This window comes from Manis javanica, chromosome 5 (assembly GCF_040802235.1).
Source record: "Manis javanica isolate MJ-LG chromosome 5, MJ_LKY, whole genome shotgun sequence".
In the NCBI taxonomy this organism is placed as follows: Eukaryota; Metazoa; Chordata; class Mammalia; order Pholidota; family Manidae; genus Manis; species Manis javanica.
The window spans coordinates 720145-737722 of record NC_133160.1 but is presented as its reverse complement, the minus strand read 5'-3'; the positions used below and the strand labels follow the sequence as shown (position 1 = coordinate 737722).

Sequence of the window (17578 nt, the reverse complement as noted above, 5' to 3'; positions counted from 1 at the left end):
CTGCTTGGCCATGCTGGCCCCGGGGAGGGTGCACCCAGGGCTGGGAGGCCCGTGAGGGCACAGCCCACCCCACAGACCACACTCCAGAGGTTCTCGGAGGTGGCCCTGGAGAATCGTCCTCAGGCATCCTCTCTGTCCCTGGCCTCACCATGGCTACCATGTCTGTGCCCGTAAGAGGGTCTCCCAGTGGGGGCTGCACTCTGGGGGAACCCACAGGAGGTCAGGGGAGAGCTGGGATGGGGAGCCCAGAGCCCCAGGTTCCTCACCAACCGCCCGTGCCCACGGACAACTTGGGGCATCAGTGGGCCCTTGCTAAGTCCTGCCCAAGACCCCCAAGGCACCCTGGAAGCAGGCGTCCGGACCTGCCCCTGGGGAACCGGCCGCTGGCTTGTTGTCCTCCTAGCAGCACCAGGCCCAGCAACTCTGCTCAAAGCGCCTTGGGCACAAAATGGGTTTTTACTAATTTACCCAAAACAAAACAAAATAGATGCCTGCCTGGACCCCCCTCTGGCAAATGAGATCTGAGTGTTTGCTGACTGATTTCCATGGGGTGAAGGAGAGCAGGTCTGACAACCCCAGGGGGGCAATGCCCCCAAGCCTGGGGAGGGAGAGGCGGCCAGGCGGCTGACTCAGGCACCTCGGCTCAGGGATCCCAGGGATGAGGGGCACTTGGGGCTGAGAGGGCTGAAGGTCGCGGCCCCCAGGAACAGTCACACTGCTGCGGTGTTGCACTGAGAGTGTCAGATGCGCACCCTGGGCAGGAAGCCAACGTGTCACCATGCTCCAGATAAACTTTATAAGACTCAGGTGGTTGACGCCACCCTACGGACGAGAACAGGCATTTACCAGCCACTCCTTTCCAGGCCGGCTGCCTCCCAGGTAGGTCCCAGCCAGACTGAGCCCACGCCAGCTCTCAGGGGGCAGCAGCCCTTTCTGAGGCCGTCTCACAGTAGACACAGCACAGGGGGATGATTTAGCAAATGGTGTGACCCCTAGGCCCCCGAGAGTCCTGCAGAGAGCCAGGCTCAGACCCCCAGTGAGCTGCCCGTAGACACCGCCTGGGTCTGGCAGGTGCATGTTCCCCCGCTGCCTAGATCATGCCGGCCAGCCAGGGTGGCAGGAAGAGGCCCGCAGTGCCCAGCAAGCAGACGATGACAAACACCCAGAGGAAAATGCGGTCGATGACCATGGCCACGTATTTCCAATCCTCCTTCACCTGCAAAGAGAGACACATGGTCACTCCACCACCACCCTCGGCCTCCCCGGCACAAGAACCTTCTGGTACCTAGTGCTTGGCCTGGCAGGTTCTGAGGTTCCTGTCCTTGCCCCCCAAGGTCACCAGCACCACAGGTGATGAGGGTCACAGGCACATGCCTGTGCTGAGGAGACCAGTAGGGAAGGATGCAGAGAAATGGCTTGTCCTGCTGACGTCTGGGCTCGGGAACACTCGGGCTGCAGGGGTTGAGCACCCCCCATAAGGGGCCAACATTATGGCCACGTGGGGCCTGACATTGCCTGCCTGGCAAGGGGCCTGAGCTCCAAAGAGGTGGACAGTGAGGGCCTCGGGGGACATCAGGGTCCAGGCTGCGTGACAGTGGAGTTGGCTCTCGGTTTGCAAAAGCTGGAAGGGCACTGTGGAGGCCCAGTGCACCCCCACTTTGCAGGTGTAGATGTGGGGGGCACCCACTTGCCCAGCATACCGGGCAAGTGTCAGAAGCATCTAAAAAGAACCTGCAGTGTGGGCCCCACCGTGGATGGTGTCCCAAGAGCATCCCAAGTGGGGCCTGGCTGGCCCCACTCCTTCCCCTGCCGTGGGGCAGGTGCTCACAAGCCAGCTGCCCACGGAGCCTGTGGCCCCTCATGGTCAGTGGGGTCTCTCAGCTCCATGAGGGCCACATGCACGAGGTGGGCAAAGTCCTGGGAGCTGCAGGCAGGCTCTGAGTGGGGCAGGGTGGCCAGGGATGGGGGCCCCAACCTTTCTCCAGGGCATGCTGGAGGGACCGGGCACCGGGGACCACATGGACTTGGGGTGGGAGCAAACAGCACAAAGCAGGCTGAGCTCACCACCTGCTCCACTCACCCCTGAGCAGAGGCCCCACCCTCACCGTCCTGCAGGCCAAGAATAAGCACAGCTCCACATCTGTGCACGGGGAGCAGGTCCAGCCCAGGTACTCCCCGTCCTGGCTCCGAACCCCATGTTGGCCTCCCTGGGGCCGAAGCAGCGGCTGCCTGATGACCCCAGGGACAAAGGCTGAGTGGCAGACGCAGAGCCCAGCCAGGCTGCAGGGGTCCCAGTGGGCAGCTAGTCAGCGCTCGAGTGACCAGAGAGGCAGCCCCAGGGCTCAGGCCACCGGGTGTGACAGCCTCAGCAACAGGCAGGCCTCAGCTTCCCCATTTTGGGGCATCAAGGAAAAGAGGGTTCTTCTTTGCCATTTTCTGCTCTGATTTTTTTTAAGTAATCAGAGGCGTCCTGATGGTTCAAACCAAGCTGAAACAGCCGCGTTTATTCACAGGAAACCTGAGAGCAAACGGGGTCGCTTATAAATAAAAAGTCCACCGCGTGCCCTCTGTTCCAGGAGGCAAGACCAGCCTCCATTCCCTCCTTTCTTCCCGCCCTGCATGCCGTCTCCATCCCAAAGAAGAAACGCCTTTGCAGACAGAGCGGCGGGGACATGAGGCCGACTCCCGTGAAGCCAGCTCTGCGCCCCAGAGCCCGGGGATGGAGACGCACTCAGGACCCAGAACCAGGTCGTGGCAGCCCTGTGCTGACAAGTGTCACCGAGTGCCAGAGTCCACGGAGGGTCTGATGACACTTGGAAGGGCCAAGGCCACGCTGCACAGGCCCACTCTGACCCCACGCCAAGTCAAGAAACTGTCTCGTCTCAAGAGGCGGCAGCAAAACCAGGTCCCAGGGCAGACTTCTCCCAGGCAGACACCTCCAGAATGGTCTTGCAGCCTCTTGGGATAGGGGGCTGGTGGTGGGTGACCCCCCTGCTCGCTTCTCCCATGCGCTGTGTGGCCGGGCCTGCTTCCTCTCTGGGGCTCACTTAGCTATGGGTCTGTTGAACCTTCACGTGACTGCGGAGGCGGACGGGGAGGGGAGGGACGGCAGCATCGTGCTGCCCCTGGGTCTCCACCAGCCAGGGCAGGACACCATCTGGAGGCAAGGTGGGTGCGGCAGGACTTGGGCCTAGACTGGGCATCGAGTAACGCCAGCCAACTGCCTAGGCCGGTGCCCATGCTCTGAGCTGGGGCTCCACTGTCAGCCTGGACCCACTGGCCCCGGTGCCCTGAGATGTGGCTGATGGAGCCTGGGACAGCAGCCCCACTCCTGGCTCTGGCATCCCGGGTCTCAGCCACATTGGACTGGGACCCCAGCCTCTGGGCCCCCCCCCCACAGGATGGGCCAGCAGGGTCTGCAGCAGGAAAGAGGAACATCTCCCTAGATGTAGGACACAGAGACCTGGCCTAGGCCCTGGGCCACCGCTCACCAGCTGGGGACACGGGCATGTCTCGGAACCATTCTGTGAGCCCCATGGGCATGGGCCAGCCTATTGGGCTGACACTCGCAGGGGGACATGGATGCCCCTAAAGCCTCTGGTCCATGCTGGCGATTGAGGAGCAGGCAGGGTGGGCTGGCCCAGGAGCCCCTCAGCAGGAGGAGCAGCCCTCTGGGGTCCCCAGGGCTGGGCTCCAGGGACTGGCGGAAGGGCAGGGCTGTGTCCCAGAACCCCAGCCTCCTCTCCTCCCATCTGGCTGCAGAGACGCCAACGCTGTCCTATCTCCTCCCAGCCCTCGGACCCGACTCCAGGGCCAGACACCCCAGATCCTCCTTGCGGCCCACGGCAGAGCATTCCAGGGCCAACGTCAGAGAGAGGGCACTGCTGGTTAGTACCCCATGGCCACAGTGGTGCCCAGACTCCCCAGGGGAGGCCCCTCCCTATTGCCCACAGGCGACTGTGTCCTGAAGCCCAAAGGGGATGCCCCTAGGCTCCACCTGCCCCAGCTCCGCCCTGGGGACCCCAGCCAATAATGGGGGCTTGGGGTAGAGGGAGCAGGGGTGGGGCTCAGGCTGTAGTGCCCCCCGAGCTTGGCAGCCTGGGTCTGGACCCTGGTTTCTGGTTTTCACCAGCCACTCCCTTCTTTGGGGTGGAAAGGGAAGCAGAGAGTGCCTGCTGGTGCCACCTGGGCCAGGGACACATCCGCATGAAGCCACAGACAGGGACTCACCGAGAAGTCTGTGTCTTCCGCCTTCAGGTGGTCTGCAATGTACTGGACGCCCTCCACTGCCTGCGTCAGGGCTGGTGACAGGGGCAGGTGCCGGGGCAGGGCCTTGGTGCTGCAGGCTTTGGGCACGGCGTTCGGGGACGCCACAGATGGTTCCATCTTGCACTCACATGTGCATGGAGGGGGCTGGTCTGGTGGTGCGAGCTCGACCGAGCGGACCTGGGAGACAGGAGAGCCGGCCGTGGGGCCCTCAGCCTGGGAGGTGGCATCATCTTGGGGAACGCAGTACTGGACACTCCGAGACCGGCACCGGACACTGCCCTCCACGGCTTCACCAGGGCTGGACATGTGCTGGACACTCAGGGCCCGGGCTTTGGCCAGCCCTGGGGCCCGGGTACCAGTGGGTGGGCGGCAGGGGCTGGGCAGGAGGCAGGGGCTGGCTTTCCCGGTTTCTGAGGGCTGTAGAGCAGGAACCTGGTCTAGGGGCAGCTTGCAGGCTGGCTGGGGGTTGACAGGCTCGTCCACGGGGCCACAGAAGGACGGGGAGGGCGAGGGGCCCCGGCTCTGGGCCCTGCCCCTGATGCTGGGCTCCCCCTCGGGCTTGGGCCCGAAGCGCGGGGCACTTGCCATCTTGTGCATGGACTCGATGAGCCGCCGGCAGCTGTCTTTGACCACGCATGGCCGTTTCATGAAGAGCAGGCGCGGCACGATGTCCAGGAAGACGCGGCGCACCCAGGCGGGCATGGTGTGCGTGCGCGGTGAGCGGTGGTGCACGTTGAGCACAAACACGGTGATGACGATGGAGAGGGTGACGAAGATCATGGTGAAGAGCAGGTACTCGCCGATGAGCGGGATGACCAGCGAGGTGGACGGGATGATCTCGGTGATGAGGAGCAGGAAGACGGTGAGCGAGAGCAGCACGGAGATGCACAGCGTGATCTTCTCGCCGCACTCGGACGGCAGGTAGAAGACGAGCACGGTGAGGCAGGAGATGAGCAGGCAGGGGATGATGAGGTTGATGGTGTAGAAGAGCGGCAGGCGCCGGATGACGAAGGCGTAGGTGATGTCCGGGTAGACCTCGGCGCAGCACTCGTACTTGCGGGTGTTGTAGGTGCCCACGGCGTCCACGATGAGCCACTCGCCACTCTCCCAGAAGTCCAGCTGGTCCACGCGGCTGTGCATGCTCACCAGGTCGATCTTGGCCTTGTCGTACGTCCAGGACCCGAACTTCATGGTGCAGTTCTGCTGGTCGAAGGGGAAGAAGGTGACGTCGATGCTGCAGGAGCTCTTGTAGATGGCGGGGGGCGTCCACTGGACCCGCCCGTCGTGGAAGAGGTGGGCCCTGGTCAGGTGGGTGACGGCAAAGTCCCCGTCCGCGCTGGGCAGAGAGAGAGGCAGCGTGAGACCCACCGGCACCCCAGCCGGACCCTGCCCCGGTGCCATCCAGTGCCCCACCATGCGCACAACCCCAGGTCCTGGGTGCGCGAGGAAGGGCGGGCAGCCTCGCGGGAGGCCGGGCTGGGTGAGCAGGGCTGATAGCCCTGGGCACGTCACTCGCCTGCCCGCCTCAGCTTAGCCACCTGCCCTGGGGATGGCCCCTGGCTTAGAGGACTCGCAAGCATGTTGATGATGGTGGTTATTTGAGGGGTGGACCAGAAACCGGCCGGCATCCGAGCCTCCTCCCAGACACCCGGCACTTCCTGGCACCAAGGGGAGGTGGTGCCTAGCCCCTCTCAGCCCTGGAGCTAGGAACTGGTCCATACTGGGAACCAGCAGGCAGCCTGGAGGGGCTTCCACAAGTGTTGGGTCCCTGCAGGGGTCCTGAAGTCAGGGCTTCCAGCCTCTGGGGAAGGTGAGTGGGAGAATTCAGGAGGACAGGCCCTAGGCCCAGGGTGGAGGTGGAGGGGACGGATCATCAGAGGGTCTTGGCCCCCACACTGTGTACAGGTTTGCTTCCAGGCGGGGTGGGGGTCCAGGAAGTCTGGGCTAAGTGGCCCTCACCTGAACCTTTTGTGACCCACCATTGCCAATCTGGCTGTTCATGCCACACCAAGGGCAAGATACCACGGACTGCAGAATTCTGCAAGGCATCCTGGACCGACGTCTCATCCCCTGTGGTCTTCCCCTCAGGCTGGACCACTCTTGGGGTGTGGGCCCTTCCAGCCACCTTCCTCTGCCCAGACCAAGTGGGCTGACGACTCTGGGACCTTTGAGCAACTTCACTCCATTAACCACCCACCGCCAGGAGCACAAAGGCTCCCCCTTCCTGCACAGGTGAGGAGTCCAGGGCCCACCGCGGCAGAGCCTGGCCAGGGCCAAGAGGGCAGGAGGCAATGGGCTGGCCGCAAACCCCAGTCAGGGTTTCAGGGCCCGCCTCTGGTCACCACCCTCCTGCCTGGCCCTGGGTCTTGGGGGATGTTGGCACCGTGTTCACAGGCAGGGTGGGCAATGGGGAGGGGCTGCTGGCCCCGGCTCTTCTCCTGGTGGGCACAGTGCACGGCCCTGGCCTGGGCTTCCCAGACAGCAAGACGGCCTCAGTTTCCCTGTGAGGTTGTCCACAGGTGGGACCCACTGTGGGGCGAGGCCACTGGCCTATTGGTGCACAGAGACACCTACAAGCAGCCCCGAGAGCCCTCATCCTCCGCTCTGCAGCGGGAAGCACCTGGCCTCCATCTGGGTCCCGGGGGTGTGACCTGGGCTTCCGGGTGCAGCTCTCTCAGCCTCAGTTCCCCTGTAGGGGAAGGCAGTGCGGTGGCTGACAGGACTGGCATTGGGCTTCCAGCACCATGGAAGGTGGGGGCCACTGCCAGTCCCTCTGGCACAGCGGCCACGAGCAGAGACGCTGCTGGACCCTCCCCCAATCCTTCACTGGCGTCACTCTCCTGCTCCTGTCACACCCACCCTGCAGACTCGGATGCCACAGGGTTCTGCTCCCAAATCCAGCCTGGCCGCAACCTGCTCAGCCCTGGACCCTGGGCCACACAGCCCTGGTCCCCATGCATGGACCCAGGACCTCTCAAGGTGGTGGCGGGGTGCACACCTCTGGCCCCGAGACTGGCTCCATCCCTCCAAAACCAAAGCTTTGCCCCTTTGAGGCCCAGACTAAAACGCTCTCACTCAGCAAATGAGCCAACACCCCATTCAGCAAACACTCCTACCAGCAGTGTGAGCCCAGGCAGGCGGCGCTGACCCCTGGGCAGTGCAAGGGGTGTTCTGGGCTCACTGAAAGCAGCCTGGGGCCTCGGGCTCCGGGCCTCTCCAGCCCCAGGACCAGATCCGGTTTTCCCAGCGGATCCTGATGGCTCTGTCCCCACCTGCCCCCTGCCGCAGCTGCCCCCTCCTCGCCCAGCCCAGGTGGCTCAGAGGCCCCCAGGGCCCCCGGAAACCAGGCCACCAGGCCCTCAGGTGTGGAGGGGTGACCTAGGACCCAGACGACGCCCTGAGGCCTCAAGGTTTTCACTACTTGGTCATCATGGTGCTTTGCCCTTCACGCTCATGTGCTGATGGCGCGTCCAGCCCAGCAAGGTCTGCGGAAGGGCCACGTGCTGCATGTGGGCCCTGGCTGCCTTGTGGTGCCCAGGCAGGGGCAGGTTCCTGTAGGCAAGGCTGTCACCACTGCACAAAGCCGCCCTGTCCTCTCAGAGGTTGCACTGTGCCAGGGAGATAAACATCACCCAGCAGCTGCCGGTCCCAGTCCCACATCCCGCCCTTGGCAGTGCTAGGAGACCGGAGGCCAAGGGGGTACGGACCTCAGGGCTGGCCTGGTCCACTCTGAGCCTATTCTGGACTCGCTACCTGGAGCCACTGCCCCAGAGCGGTGGAGCCCAGCCGGGCTGGGGCAGGTCCCTGCTCCAGGCTGGAGATACCCCCTCCCACGTGAAGCTGCATGTGAAAGGCTGTGGGAGACCCTCTGGTGGAAGAAAGCCCCCACATGCACAGCAGTCAGGCCGACCACTTGGCCACACTCAACTGCACACTGTTGCCCCTGGAAACGGGCCTCTTCGGTGGCTGTGGCTCAGCCAGCACCAGCCAGCTGCTCTGGGTCTGTCCTTACCCAGCCCTGCCCTGAGAGAGTGCCACCTGCTGCAGTCCCACATTGAGGGTCCACCCACCACCTCCCCAGGTACTGGCAGGGAGGGGAGAAGGGGGGATTGGGTGACGGTACCCGCCCCCCTGACTGTAGCCCTGGGTGCTGTCACATCAGCTGGCGGTCCTGCCCAGGGACTGTCCAGCTACCCCCGGATGTGATGCTCCCGGGGTCCTGCAGCATTGACACCCATGCGTGTTCCTGCTCACACAGCCATTCATATGCATCAGGTGCTGGGTCCGGGGGCAGGGGCTTGGGGGTCTAGGCATAGACCCCAGGAAGGCTGGGGCAGCTTGAGGACCCCAGACTCATGGTTCAGACCCTGCGGGGGGAGCAGCAGGGCAGCCCTCCCACTCCCAAGCTGACCCCAATGCGAGCCCACACCACCCCGAGCTCCTTCCTGCCTGCAGCCCTGCCCGCTGCCATTACTGGAAGCAGGCGAGCTGGGAGAGGAGCCGGATGGTCCTTAATCAAAAAGCACCGTTTTGTAGGTCAGGCCCAGCGCCTGGGGCCCTGGAGGGAGCTTTGTGCTGCGGCCCTTTGGGGTCTGGCGGTGGGGAGGGAGAGGCTTGGACAGATGGCAGAGACAGGCAGCTGAGTGCTTCGCTATTAGTACTGCCCGGGCTGGCGCAGGAGCCTCAGGGCACAGCCCCTCGGATCCAGCCGAGCAGCCAGGCAGGCAACGACACCACACTGATGCAGACACAGGACATGAGCTGCCCTGGGGGGCCCGACAGGGGAACAAACGGACACGTTAGAGCTCGTGGCCTGCCACGGCCGTGGCTGGAAAACCCTGGCCCTCAGCACAGAACACTTAGGTAGGTGGTTAGATTTCAGCTCAGCCCCTCCAGGGCTGGGTCGGCCCGAGCTAGAGGCTGTTTGCTGGGGAGCATGATGAGCCGGGTTTGGGGACTTGTGGTGACTGGACAGGGCAGCCTGAGACAAAAAGCCTGGGGGTGGACAGGGGTGGCCCACTGAAAGGGGGCAGGCGGTTGGGCCCCCTCACCTCCTTCCAAGAGCACCCTGTGCTTCTGGACTCAACTACCATAAGAGACACGAGAGCCTGTGCAAGGGGGACCACATGCCGCAGCCAGGGACAGATTCTACAAACAACTGCAGCCCAGAGGGGAGCAGCTCTGGGGCCTGCAGTCATCCTGGGGTGGCGTCTGAGGCAGGAGGAGGCCCCCAAGGCCCTGGGGCTGGTCCAGGCAGGGACCCAGCCCACACCCTGCTACAGGCCTGCCCCCAGACTCCGGCACCCTCCTCCTCCCTGGCCTGTCTCATGCTCACCCCAGCCCTGGTGGAGCCGCCTGGCCAGGACCTGGCTGACATGCTCCTGCCCCCATGCTCGCTAAGAACCACAATGCCCTGCCCGGGCTCACTTGTTGTAGAGGACGATGTCCGGCCGCCAGATGAGCTCAGAGGGGATGCGGATGGAGGTCACGTTCTCATAGTCGGCAGGGTCCCAGCGCAGCTTGTAGTCATGCCACTCCTGCACAGGGGACGGGAGGGGAGGGTGGGAATGAGGGGCTGGAAGGGGGAGGGGCAGGGACTGGGGCAAAGGGGGAGGGCTGGGCAGAGAGTAAGGGGGCAGAGGGCAGGCACCCCCCCTACTCACCTGCTTCACCCACACGTTGGTTGTCATCATCTGATTCTTCTCATCCTAGGACACAAGTGAGACCGGAGGCCGTGCCCCCCGGTGACAGAGTCAGCTCCATGGCCCTGAGCTTCCTTAGCCTCAGGGACAGGCCAGGGCCCTCAGGAGGGAGTGAGCACCTTGTCCATGGGAGGCAACCAAGCCCAGGATGGAGCACCCAGGGAGACTCAGCAATGTGGGGCATTCCATGAGGAGAGTAGGGGCAGGGCCCAGCTGGCCTGAAGTCACCTGGGGCCTGGCCCTCCCCCAGCCAGTGCGAGGGAAGGGGAGCTGGTTCCCGGGGATCCGGACCGCTGGGGAGCTGCTTCCTTCTGGACCCACCCGGGGCCCTCCCCACCGGCCAGAGCGGCAGCTCTACAGGTGGGCCCAGGTGAGCAGCTCCTGTCCCTCCCGCTGCTGCAAAGCCACCCAGATGCACAGGGCTTCACCCCAAGCCTAAGGACGGGGCGGGAATAGGAGGCGGGAGCGGGAGCCCGGCTGCCCAGTTCAGGAGGGCTGGGCCTCACATCCTTGGAGGCCCCTTCCAGCCACTGGAGACCCGGCCTCTGAGCGCTCAGAATCCAGCCCAGGCCAGAGCCTTCCGGAGAAGAGCGCCGGGCTCCACGCGGTGATGCAGGGCCTGTGGGGCAGGTCCCAGGGTCCCCACACCTCACCCTGTGAGCACTGGCCTCTGGAGCCACGCCTACACCCAGCCTCCTCAGCACCCACCCGGGACGGGAGCCGGGCCATGGGTGTGAGCCTTGCCCCAGGACTGGGTCGGGGGGCTCAGCAACAGTTGGGAGGACCCCTGAGGGGTAGGGCCTCTCCCCCTGGGGAAAGGGGCTGGACCTGGGGACACAGGGAGTGGGGGCAGCACCCCAGTGAGGCTCTTCCCCCCCTCTGATGGCCCAACCTTTTCCCTCTTCTGCCCTGGACCGGGGACATATAGGCCATTGGCACAGTGCTGACCCCCAGGAAATCCAAAGGGCCACCAGACCAGACCAGCGTCAGGACCAGGCTTTATGTCCCAAAGCACAGGCCTGGGTGCCTTCCACTGCTGCTTCCTCCAAGGCATAAGCTGCCAGCCAGCCAGTCTAGGGGGAGGGAGCCGTGTCCCTGGCTGCCCCCGGGCGTTGCTCTGTTCCTGCTCTCCCTGGGGCCACGTGGGGCAGGCTCCCTGCTGCCTAGTGGTCCCCACATGGAGCTGCCCGCACCACCACCCCCATGCCCACAGAGTCCCATCCTCTGGGGGCACAGCCTACCCCTGCTCTGACCCACTGCCCATCCCCCCAGGCTCAGAACAAGACTCAGGGTGGCAGGGCCTGGCCCCCTTCCCCAGGAGCATGCCCAGGCCTGGAGAGTACCCAGGATGCCTCAGGCACCTCTGCAGGCATGAACTCACTCCTGCCCTGAGAGGCACCTGCGGAGGATACGCGAGCCCCACAAAGGGACAGGCAGAGTGGCCCAGACGCGGGCAGCCTTGCCACTCACAGACATGGCCGAGGGCCAGCACCTGGGACATGAGCAAGGGCAGCTCATGAGCACATGTGCATGGGGGGGTCCTTGGCCACCACAGTGCAGACGGCAGAGCCGGCCCGCCCCACGCTGCCCCAGGGCCCCTGGCAGGTCCCTCACCAGGCTTCAGGGCTGCTGGGCTGCAGGCCTGTGTCTCATGGGCAAACTTGAGCAGCTATAAGCGAGCCCCACAGAGCTCAGGTGGGAGGCCAGGCAGTGGTGCAGCCGACCCAGATCTTTAAATGGCAGCCAAGGCCCGCTTTGCACGGTGTTTGCAAACCTCAGCGGGTTTGCGAGCCCTGCATATCTCGAACTGACTTCTGGCCCTGCCTCAGCCAGAGCACCTCACAGGAACCACTCCAGCCAGTTCCTGGATGCCTGAGGGCGGGAACCAGGGGGACAGGGCAGGCAGACAGGGTGTCCTGGCTACTGGCCCGTTCTGTCCTTTGAGCCTCTCCCGTCCCCCAACATCCCGCACATTACCCACTCAGCCTGAGACGGTGCTTCTGTGCTTATTTCCCAGATGAGAAGCTGCGGTGGCCAAGGCTCACCCAGCATGAACAGCACAGGCCTGGAACCAGGGCTTCCAGACCCCAGAACAAGTGGCTCCTCCCCTCACCGAGTGGGCTCAGGTTGGGATCCTGGCAGGGGAGTGGGGTGGGCATTTGGTGTCTACAATCTGGGTGAATTCCACTCCCTCCCTGGAACCTAAAGCGGCTGGATCCCAGAGTGGAAAATCCAAATGCTTCCAAACCCAGCAGGCCTTGGACCTCCTCACAGCAAGTGGAGCAGGCTCCGGAGGCCCCCTCCCCACACTCCAAGGCCCCTGGGACCCCATGCCAGGCTGTGCACCCACCACCCAGTCAGATCACCCCTGCAGGATGGGTGCCCAGCACCGCCTCCACCCATAACTGGGAAGGTAGACATACCCCGGACCCGTCTGAGGCCCACCAGGACCCCACGTTCCAGACCAGTGGGTAACAGGGGCCTGCAGGTAACCAGGCCAGATGGAGGCTGGGTTGTGCCCACCCTCCCGCTGCCATAGCTCCCGCTACAGCCCTGCAATCTGGCCATTGGCAGGCCTGGGCATCTGCTCCCACCTAACCAAGGCGGTTTCTGCTCTTTGTGCCTGAAGGGGACGGCCCTGGCCCTCTGCTGAGAACCTGGCACTCTGATTCCTCCGTGTGCGGGAAGGGGGCACAAAACCAGCCTCTCCTCACTCCCTGCTTGGCTTGGGCAGCGACACATGCCACGGCTCGTCCCAGCTCCTCCGCATCTCCAGCCCCCTCACAGGCGGTGGTCCCCACAGGGCGACCCCAGCGCTCCCCACTCCCTGCACCCCAGCCCAGCACCCACCACATCAATGAGCTGTGCGATGGACAGGCCAAAGTGGACCAGGACCACGTCCGAGATGTTGGCCACGGGCCGGGACCACTTGTTGTAGCCAGAGAAGAGTCTCTTCAGCAGCCGTTCCTCTGCATGGGCCCGGGTCTCCGCGTGGCTGCTCACTGCTGGGACAGGCAGGGAGGCAGCTCAGGGGCGGGGCACAGGGCCATCCAGGCTGCCCCCTCCAGCCACTGGCCATGCCCAGCCGCCCTGCTTCCTTTGTCCCTCCTGGCACATCCCTCCCACCACAGGACCTTCGCACGTGCTCCCTGCTCCAGGCCGTGGTTTCTCCTCTAGCCTGGGTGGGGAAGCCTTTCCAGATCCCTTGGGCCTTCCCAGCACCCAGCATCTCAGGTCAAAGGCCATGGATCCAGCCTGACAAGTGCTCATTTGGGTGAGTCTCCCCATTCAGAGCACGACTTCAGGGGAAGGAGCTGCATCTGCAGCACCCCAAAGCATGTGGTGGGTGTGACTGTGGGCCAGGAGGGAGCAGGCAGCAGTGGGGGCAGGCCCAGGCAGGGTGATACAGGAAGGGCAGAGAGGGCGGCCACCCTGGGCTACCACCCAGAATGAACTGTCCCCTGACGCTTAGGGGCTATTTTAATGCGGACCTGACACCGGCCTGCAACCCTGTGTTCCTGGACACACACGCAGACTGCCTTCCACGAGACTGGAGCGAGCTCCCCGCTCTACTGCCTGGGGAGGGGCCCCTCCCACTCAGCCCAGCCCAGGACCAGTCTGGTGTGGGGGCCTTCCTTCCCCTCCTGGGCGCCTGGACTGGGGCCACTGCACCTGAGGGTCTTGGGGGGGCCAGCAGGAGTCCCATCTCCTGCTCCTATCAGCTCTGTGCGGCTCACCTGTGTGTCCTGGGCAAGACCTTGGGTGGCGGGGGAGGGGGAGGGGTTCACAAGGGCCCCTGGGGCCAGTCCTAGATCTCCAGACCCTTCGCTCCCAGCCCAGAGCCCCCGCCCCATTCTTCCCTTTGACCAGGAAGGTGTAGCCCCTCCTCACTGGGGAAGCCAGGGCTTAAATCCCCTTCACTTGTCCCTGAATAGCTAGGTGGCTGCCCAGAGGCTGGGGGTGGGGGTCCTGCTGGGCCTGTGGGAGCAGGAAAGGCATGGGTGGGGCAGAGACCGCTCTACTGATGCCCCAAACCCCAAGCAGTTTGGGGGAGGGTGGTCTGCAGGGATATCTCGCCCGGTGGGTGGGGGAACGACATGGCCAAGACGGCTCTCCACTCAAGTTGGGGCTTCTGGTCCTGAAACAACAGCCCCCGACCCCACCCAAACCCCTCTCCCCGGGGTCAACCCCCTCCTTGCCGGGCTCAGCCCGCACCGCTGGACAGGCGACTCGGGGTTGGGGATCCTCCGCGGCCGCCCCGCTGCGCGCCCCCGCGGCTCAGGACCGCGAAGAGCCCCCCCGCTTGGGGCTCCCCAGGGCCGGGGCCGTCCGGGGCCCGAAACTTACCGGGCAGGAGGCCGACCCCCAGCAGCAGCAGCAACGGCCGCAGCGCCCCCGGGACTCGGAGCTCCATGGCGCGCCGAGCGGGCTCTAGACGCGGGCGGCTCCCGGCTCCACGGCGGCGCCGCTCCCGGGCCCGCGCGCGCCCAACTTCATGCCCCCCGCGGCCGCTCCTCCCGCGAGGCGCAGCGGCGGCCGCGGGCAGTGGGCTCGTTGGCGCGGCCCCGCCCGGCCCCGGCCGCCTCCCGCCCGCGGGGACGCGGGGAGGAGGGCGCGGAGGGCGGAGGGAGGCGGCGGCCCGCGCCGGGAGGGGCCCCGAGGACGTGCCGGCCCGGGAGGGGCCGCAGACACCGCGCGCCGCCGGGGGATCCCAGCGCCGGGCCGCTTTCCGGGCCACGACCCACGCCGACCTCCGGCCCGGGCCCCAGGCCCCGCGCGCCCGCCGCCCGCCTGGAGAGGGGCGTGCCCGCGGGGACGAGGAGGGGCGCCCGGCACGCGGTGGGTTGATCGACTCCCGCGTCCTCGCCCCCGCGGGCCGCCTGTCTGCAGGGAGGGAAGGACTGGTAGCTTCGCGCCCGGGGAAGCCCCCGGGTCTGCCCCCGACCCCGTGCGGCCTGCCGGCGCCCCATCCGGCCCAGGCGCCCCCAGGCTGGCCTTGAGCAGTATCAGCCGCCACCAAGGTGTCGGCGCGGCCGCGCTGGTGCCCTGGCAGGCGGCTGCGCCCTCAGGTGGGCTGCGGCGGCCGCCCGCTGAGCAGCAGGTGCCCCGAGGAGGGGCCGGGAAGGGCCCCTCTGTGCGCGGAGCCACCGTCTGGGGCGAGGCGAGGGCGCTGCCCGGCAGCAACGCCTGACGCTCGGCCACCTGCGCACCTTGCCCCACGGGCCCCGCCCCACCCCAGGGGCCCCACCACACTCCGGGGCTCTACAGGGACACACTCCCCCAACGGAGACGTCGGGATGGTTGGGGGCAGAAAGGAGATGTCCCCACCTGCCCCTGCGCAGTGCCCCACCCCTGAAGGAGCCCTTCCATGTCTGCCCCCCACCCCCACACAGGTGATGCTCCCTTCTGCCAGCAGCAGGCATCCACCCCCCCAGCCAGGGCCCCGCTGCCTCCCATCCCCCATCTCCTCTGCCCTCCCACTGCCCCCTGGCCCCTGCCCCCTCCCCTTCTCCCTTACCCCTGGCCTCCTGCACTCGGGCTCCAGGCTGAGCTTGCACCTTGAGCGCCCCCAGGGGCTCTCAGAGGAGCTCTGTGGTCACTGTGACTGGCCTGCAAACAGCTCCCAGGATGCCCCGTCTGAGCGGCCACCAGCCTCAGAACTCACTGGGCCCCCATGTTACCCTGTGAGGTGGGTTCATCTCTGCATCCAGGTGAGGAAATGGACAGAGATTAAGACGTGCCCAAGGTCACACACCAGTAGAGGGATGCCAGCCCACCACCTGGCCTCCTCCCAGCCTCAGGCATGGTGTGTCCCAGGCTGCCTCATTCCCTGCTGAGAGGACCTCCTGGTGGAGGCCTTGGTCTGTCCTTCCCTGGAGCCCAGGGAAGCCTTCTGGACCACCGGGCCTGGGGCATCACCCCTGAGGCCCCCAACAGAACTGGAGCCTGGGCTCACTGGTGTCCTATTTCTGTGGGTGGGTCCCCTCTCACCCCTCATGCCTCGCCACCCCAGGCCTCCCAGCAGCGCCAGATCCTGGGTGCCTCCGGCACTGGCTATGCCCCTTCCACAAGCCAGCTCTGTGCCAGGAACCAAAGGCTGTCCAGGCTGATGGGCAAATTGGATGGACTCAGTAGCTGGTGAACAGGTCTGCCTGCTGCTGCCTGGGTGTGAGGGCGGGAGGGCACCAGGTGGAGAGCCTGTGGGGCCTCCCTCTCAGGGATGAGATGTGGGGGGCAGCAAGCCTGGCACCTCCTTGTGTCTGCACTGCGTCTGGGTGAGACGCACCCTGCTCCACTCTGTCCCAGGACAAGTGGACAGTGTGCTTGATTGACAGTGTGCAGAGCTGATTCCAACTGCTTTTGTTCATAATTCAGGCCAACTGTGCTTCAGTCCCTTCTGGAAGTCTCTTTCAATGATCTGAACACCCCTGTGAAGCAGAGGTCCTACGTACGCTCATTTTGCAATCTAGCAGAGCAAGGTCTAAGCGGGCTGGTCATCGGCTGACAAAGTGGTGTTCACACCATCAGGTCAAGGGATATGGGGCAAATCCAGTGTCTTTCAGGACAAGGTTGCTCCCTCATGCCTCTGTTTAGGCTCACCCCCTGGGACTTATTAAAGCTTGGCCCCCAAATCTGTGAACTCTGACCCCCATCTCCAGGCAGTGCTGTTGTGGGAGGCCCCAGGCTTAGAGCTGATTGGGCTCAAGGACTCATTCAGAGGATCAGGCTTGGCCCCAACCCCTGGCCAGGGCTCAAGGCCCAGCTGGGCATCCTGGCCTCCGGCAGGTACTGAAGCTGCCTCAGGGGCATGTCTCTTTCCAGGGAAATAGGCCCCTGACCCTCAGTGGGAACCCTGGGCGGCCCACAGAAGCCGGCTCTCCATTCCGTTCCCTGTCACTTTGGCCAGGAGATGGAGGCTTCCAATGGCCATTTCCACAGATGAACTCGGCAGGGAGCCCAGCGGAGGTCAGCAGGCCTGTCTGTCCTGGTGCAGGTGGCTGGCAGGACAGGCGCCGGTGCTGAGCTCCAGCAGACACAGCCCTGCAGCCAGCGCACACATGCTCACGCATCTGCCTGACCTCATGGGCTTTCCCTGTGGATTTGCTAATGCAGCAAGATTAATCCTCTGACTCATTAATTTGCAAGGCCCTCCCTCCCCACCTGCGCCCGCCCCAGGCACCTAGTAATCAGGTAGACAATCAGATTCTTACTCCAGGCCTCTGGGCTCCTCCCTCCCACTGCTCCGGAAACTGCTGTCCCAGAGGACGGGAAACCTGCTTGGACAAAGAGACCAGCTCCGGGAGGGGTTGCCTCCGTGCCCCAGTCCTCCGAAGCCGCGCGTCCTTCGAGGGTGATGTCAGGTGGGGCCGAGGGCAGGAAGGATGTGGACTGGGCTCCTCAAAGACCCCTCCCCCCACACACCCCAGCCAATGTCAGGACAGCTCCTGGGACTGCGGCTGAAATGACAGTCATCGAGGCCGGTCGCCTCTCCCTCCCTCCTCCTGCCCTCTCCACCCTCCGCCCTGTCCCAAGGACATTTCCATGGTAACCAGTTGTTGGTGTAAAGAGGGATTTGAATTAAAGGTGGGAGCTTCAGCTGGGTGCCA

At 64.9% G+C, this 17578-nt stretch overlaps 1 protein-coding gene across 4 annotated transcripts; it reads right to left on the bottom strand.

Annotated features, from left to right (window-relative positions):
- Position 1: 1 nt before the first annotated feature.
- CHRNA4 (cholinergic receptor nicotinic alpha 4 subunit) lies at positions 2 to 17325 on the bottom strand. Of its 4 annotated transcripts, none has more exons than XM_037006480.2 (7): positions 17183 to 17325; positions 14319 to 14855; positions 12822 to 12976; positions 9933 to 9977; positions 9697 to 9806; positions 4231 to 5605; positions 4 to 1216 (listed from the first exon to the last, which is right to left on the bottom strand). In XM_037006480.2, the coding sequence occupies exons 2-7, from the start codon at positions 14383 to 14385 to the stop codon at positions 1091 to 1093; spliced, it is 1878 nt and encodes a 625-aa protein (XP_036862375.2). In that variant the 5' UTR covers positions 14386 to 14855; positions 17183 to 17325; the 3' UTR covers positions 4 to 1090. The 4 variants fall into 4 exon arrangements, with proteins under 4 accessions (XP_036862378.2, XP_036862375.2, XP_036862377.2 ...); XM_037006482.2 differs by lacking the exon at positions 17183 to 17325 and having other exon boundaries at positions 4231 to 4446; positions 4855 to 5605; positions 14319 to 15012; XM_037006479.2 differs by lacking the exon at positions 17183 to 17325 and having other exon boundaries at positions 12822 to 12973; positions 14319 to 15013.
- Between the last annotated feature and the right edge of the window lie 253 nt (positions 17326 to 17578).

Bases quoted from the DNA above. Each gene is read 5' to 3' on its own strand.
- CHRNA4 (XM_037006480.2), bottom strand. From the start codon at position 14,385: ATGGAGCTCCGAGTCCCGGGGGCGCTGCGGCCGTTGCTGCTGCTGCTG. The intron at 12,977-14,318 runs GTAAGTTTCGGG...TGCCTGTCCCAG, and splicing joins GGGGGTCGGCCTCCTGCCCG to CAGTGAGCAGCCACGCGGAG. The intron at 5,606-9,696 runs GTGAGCCCGGGC...CTCTCTGCCCAG, and splicing joins GACATCGTCCTCTACAACAA to CGCGGACGGGGACTTTGCCG.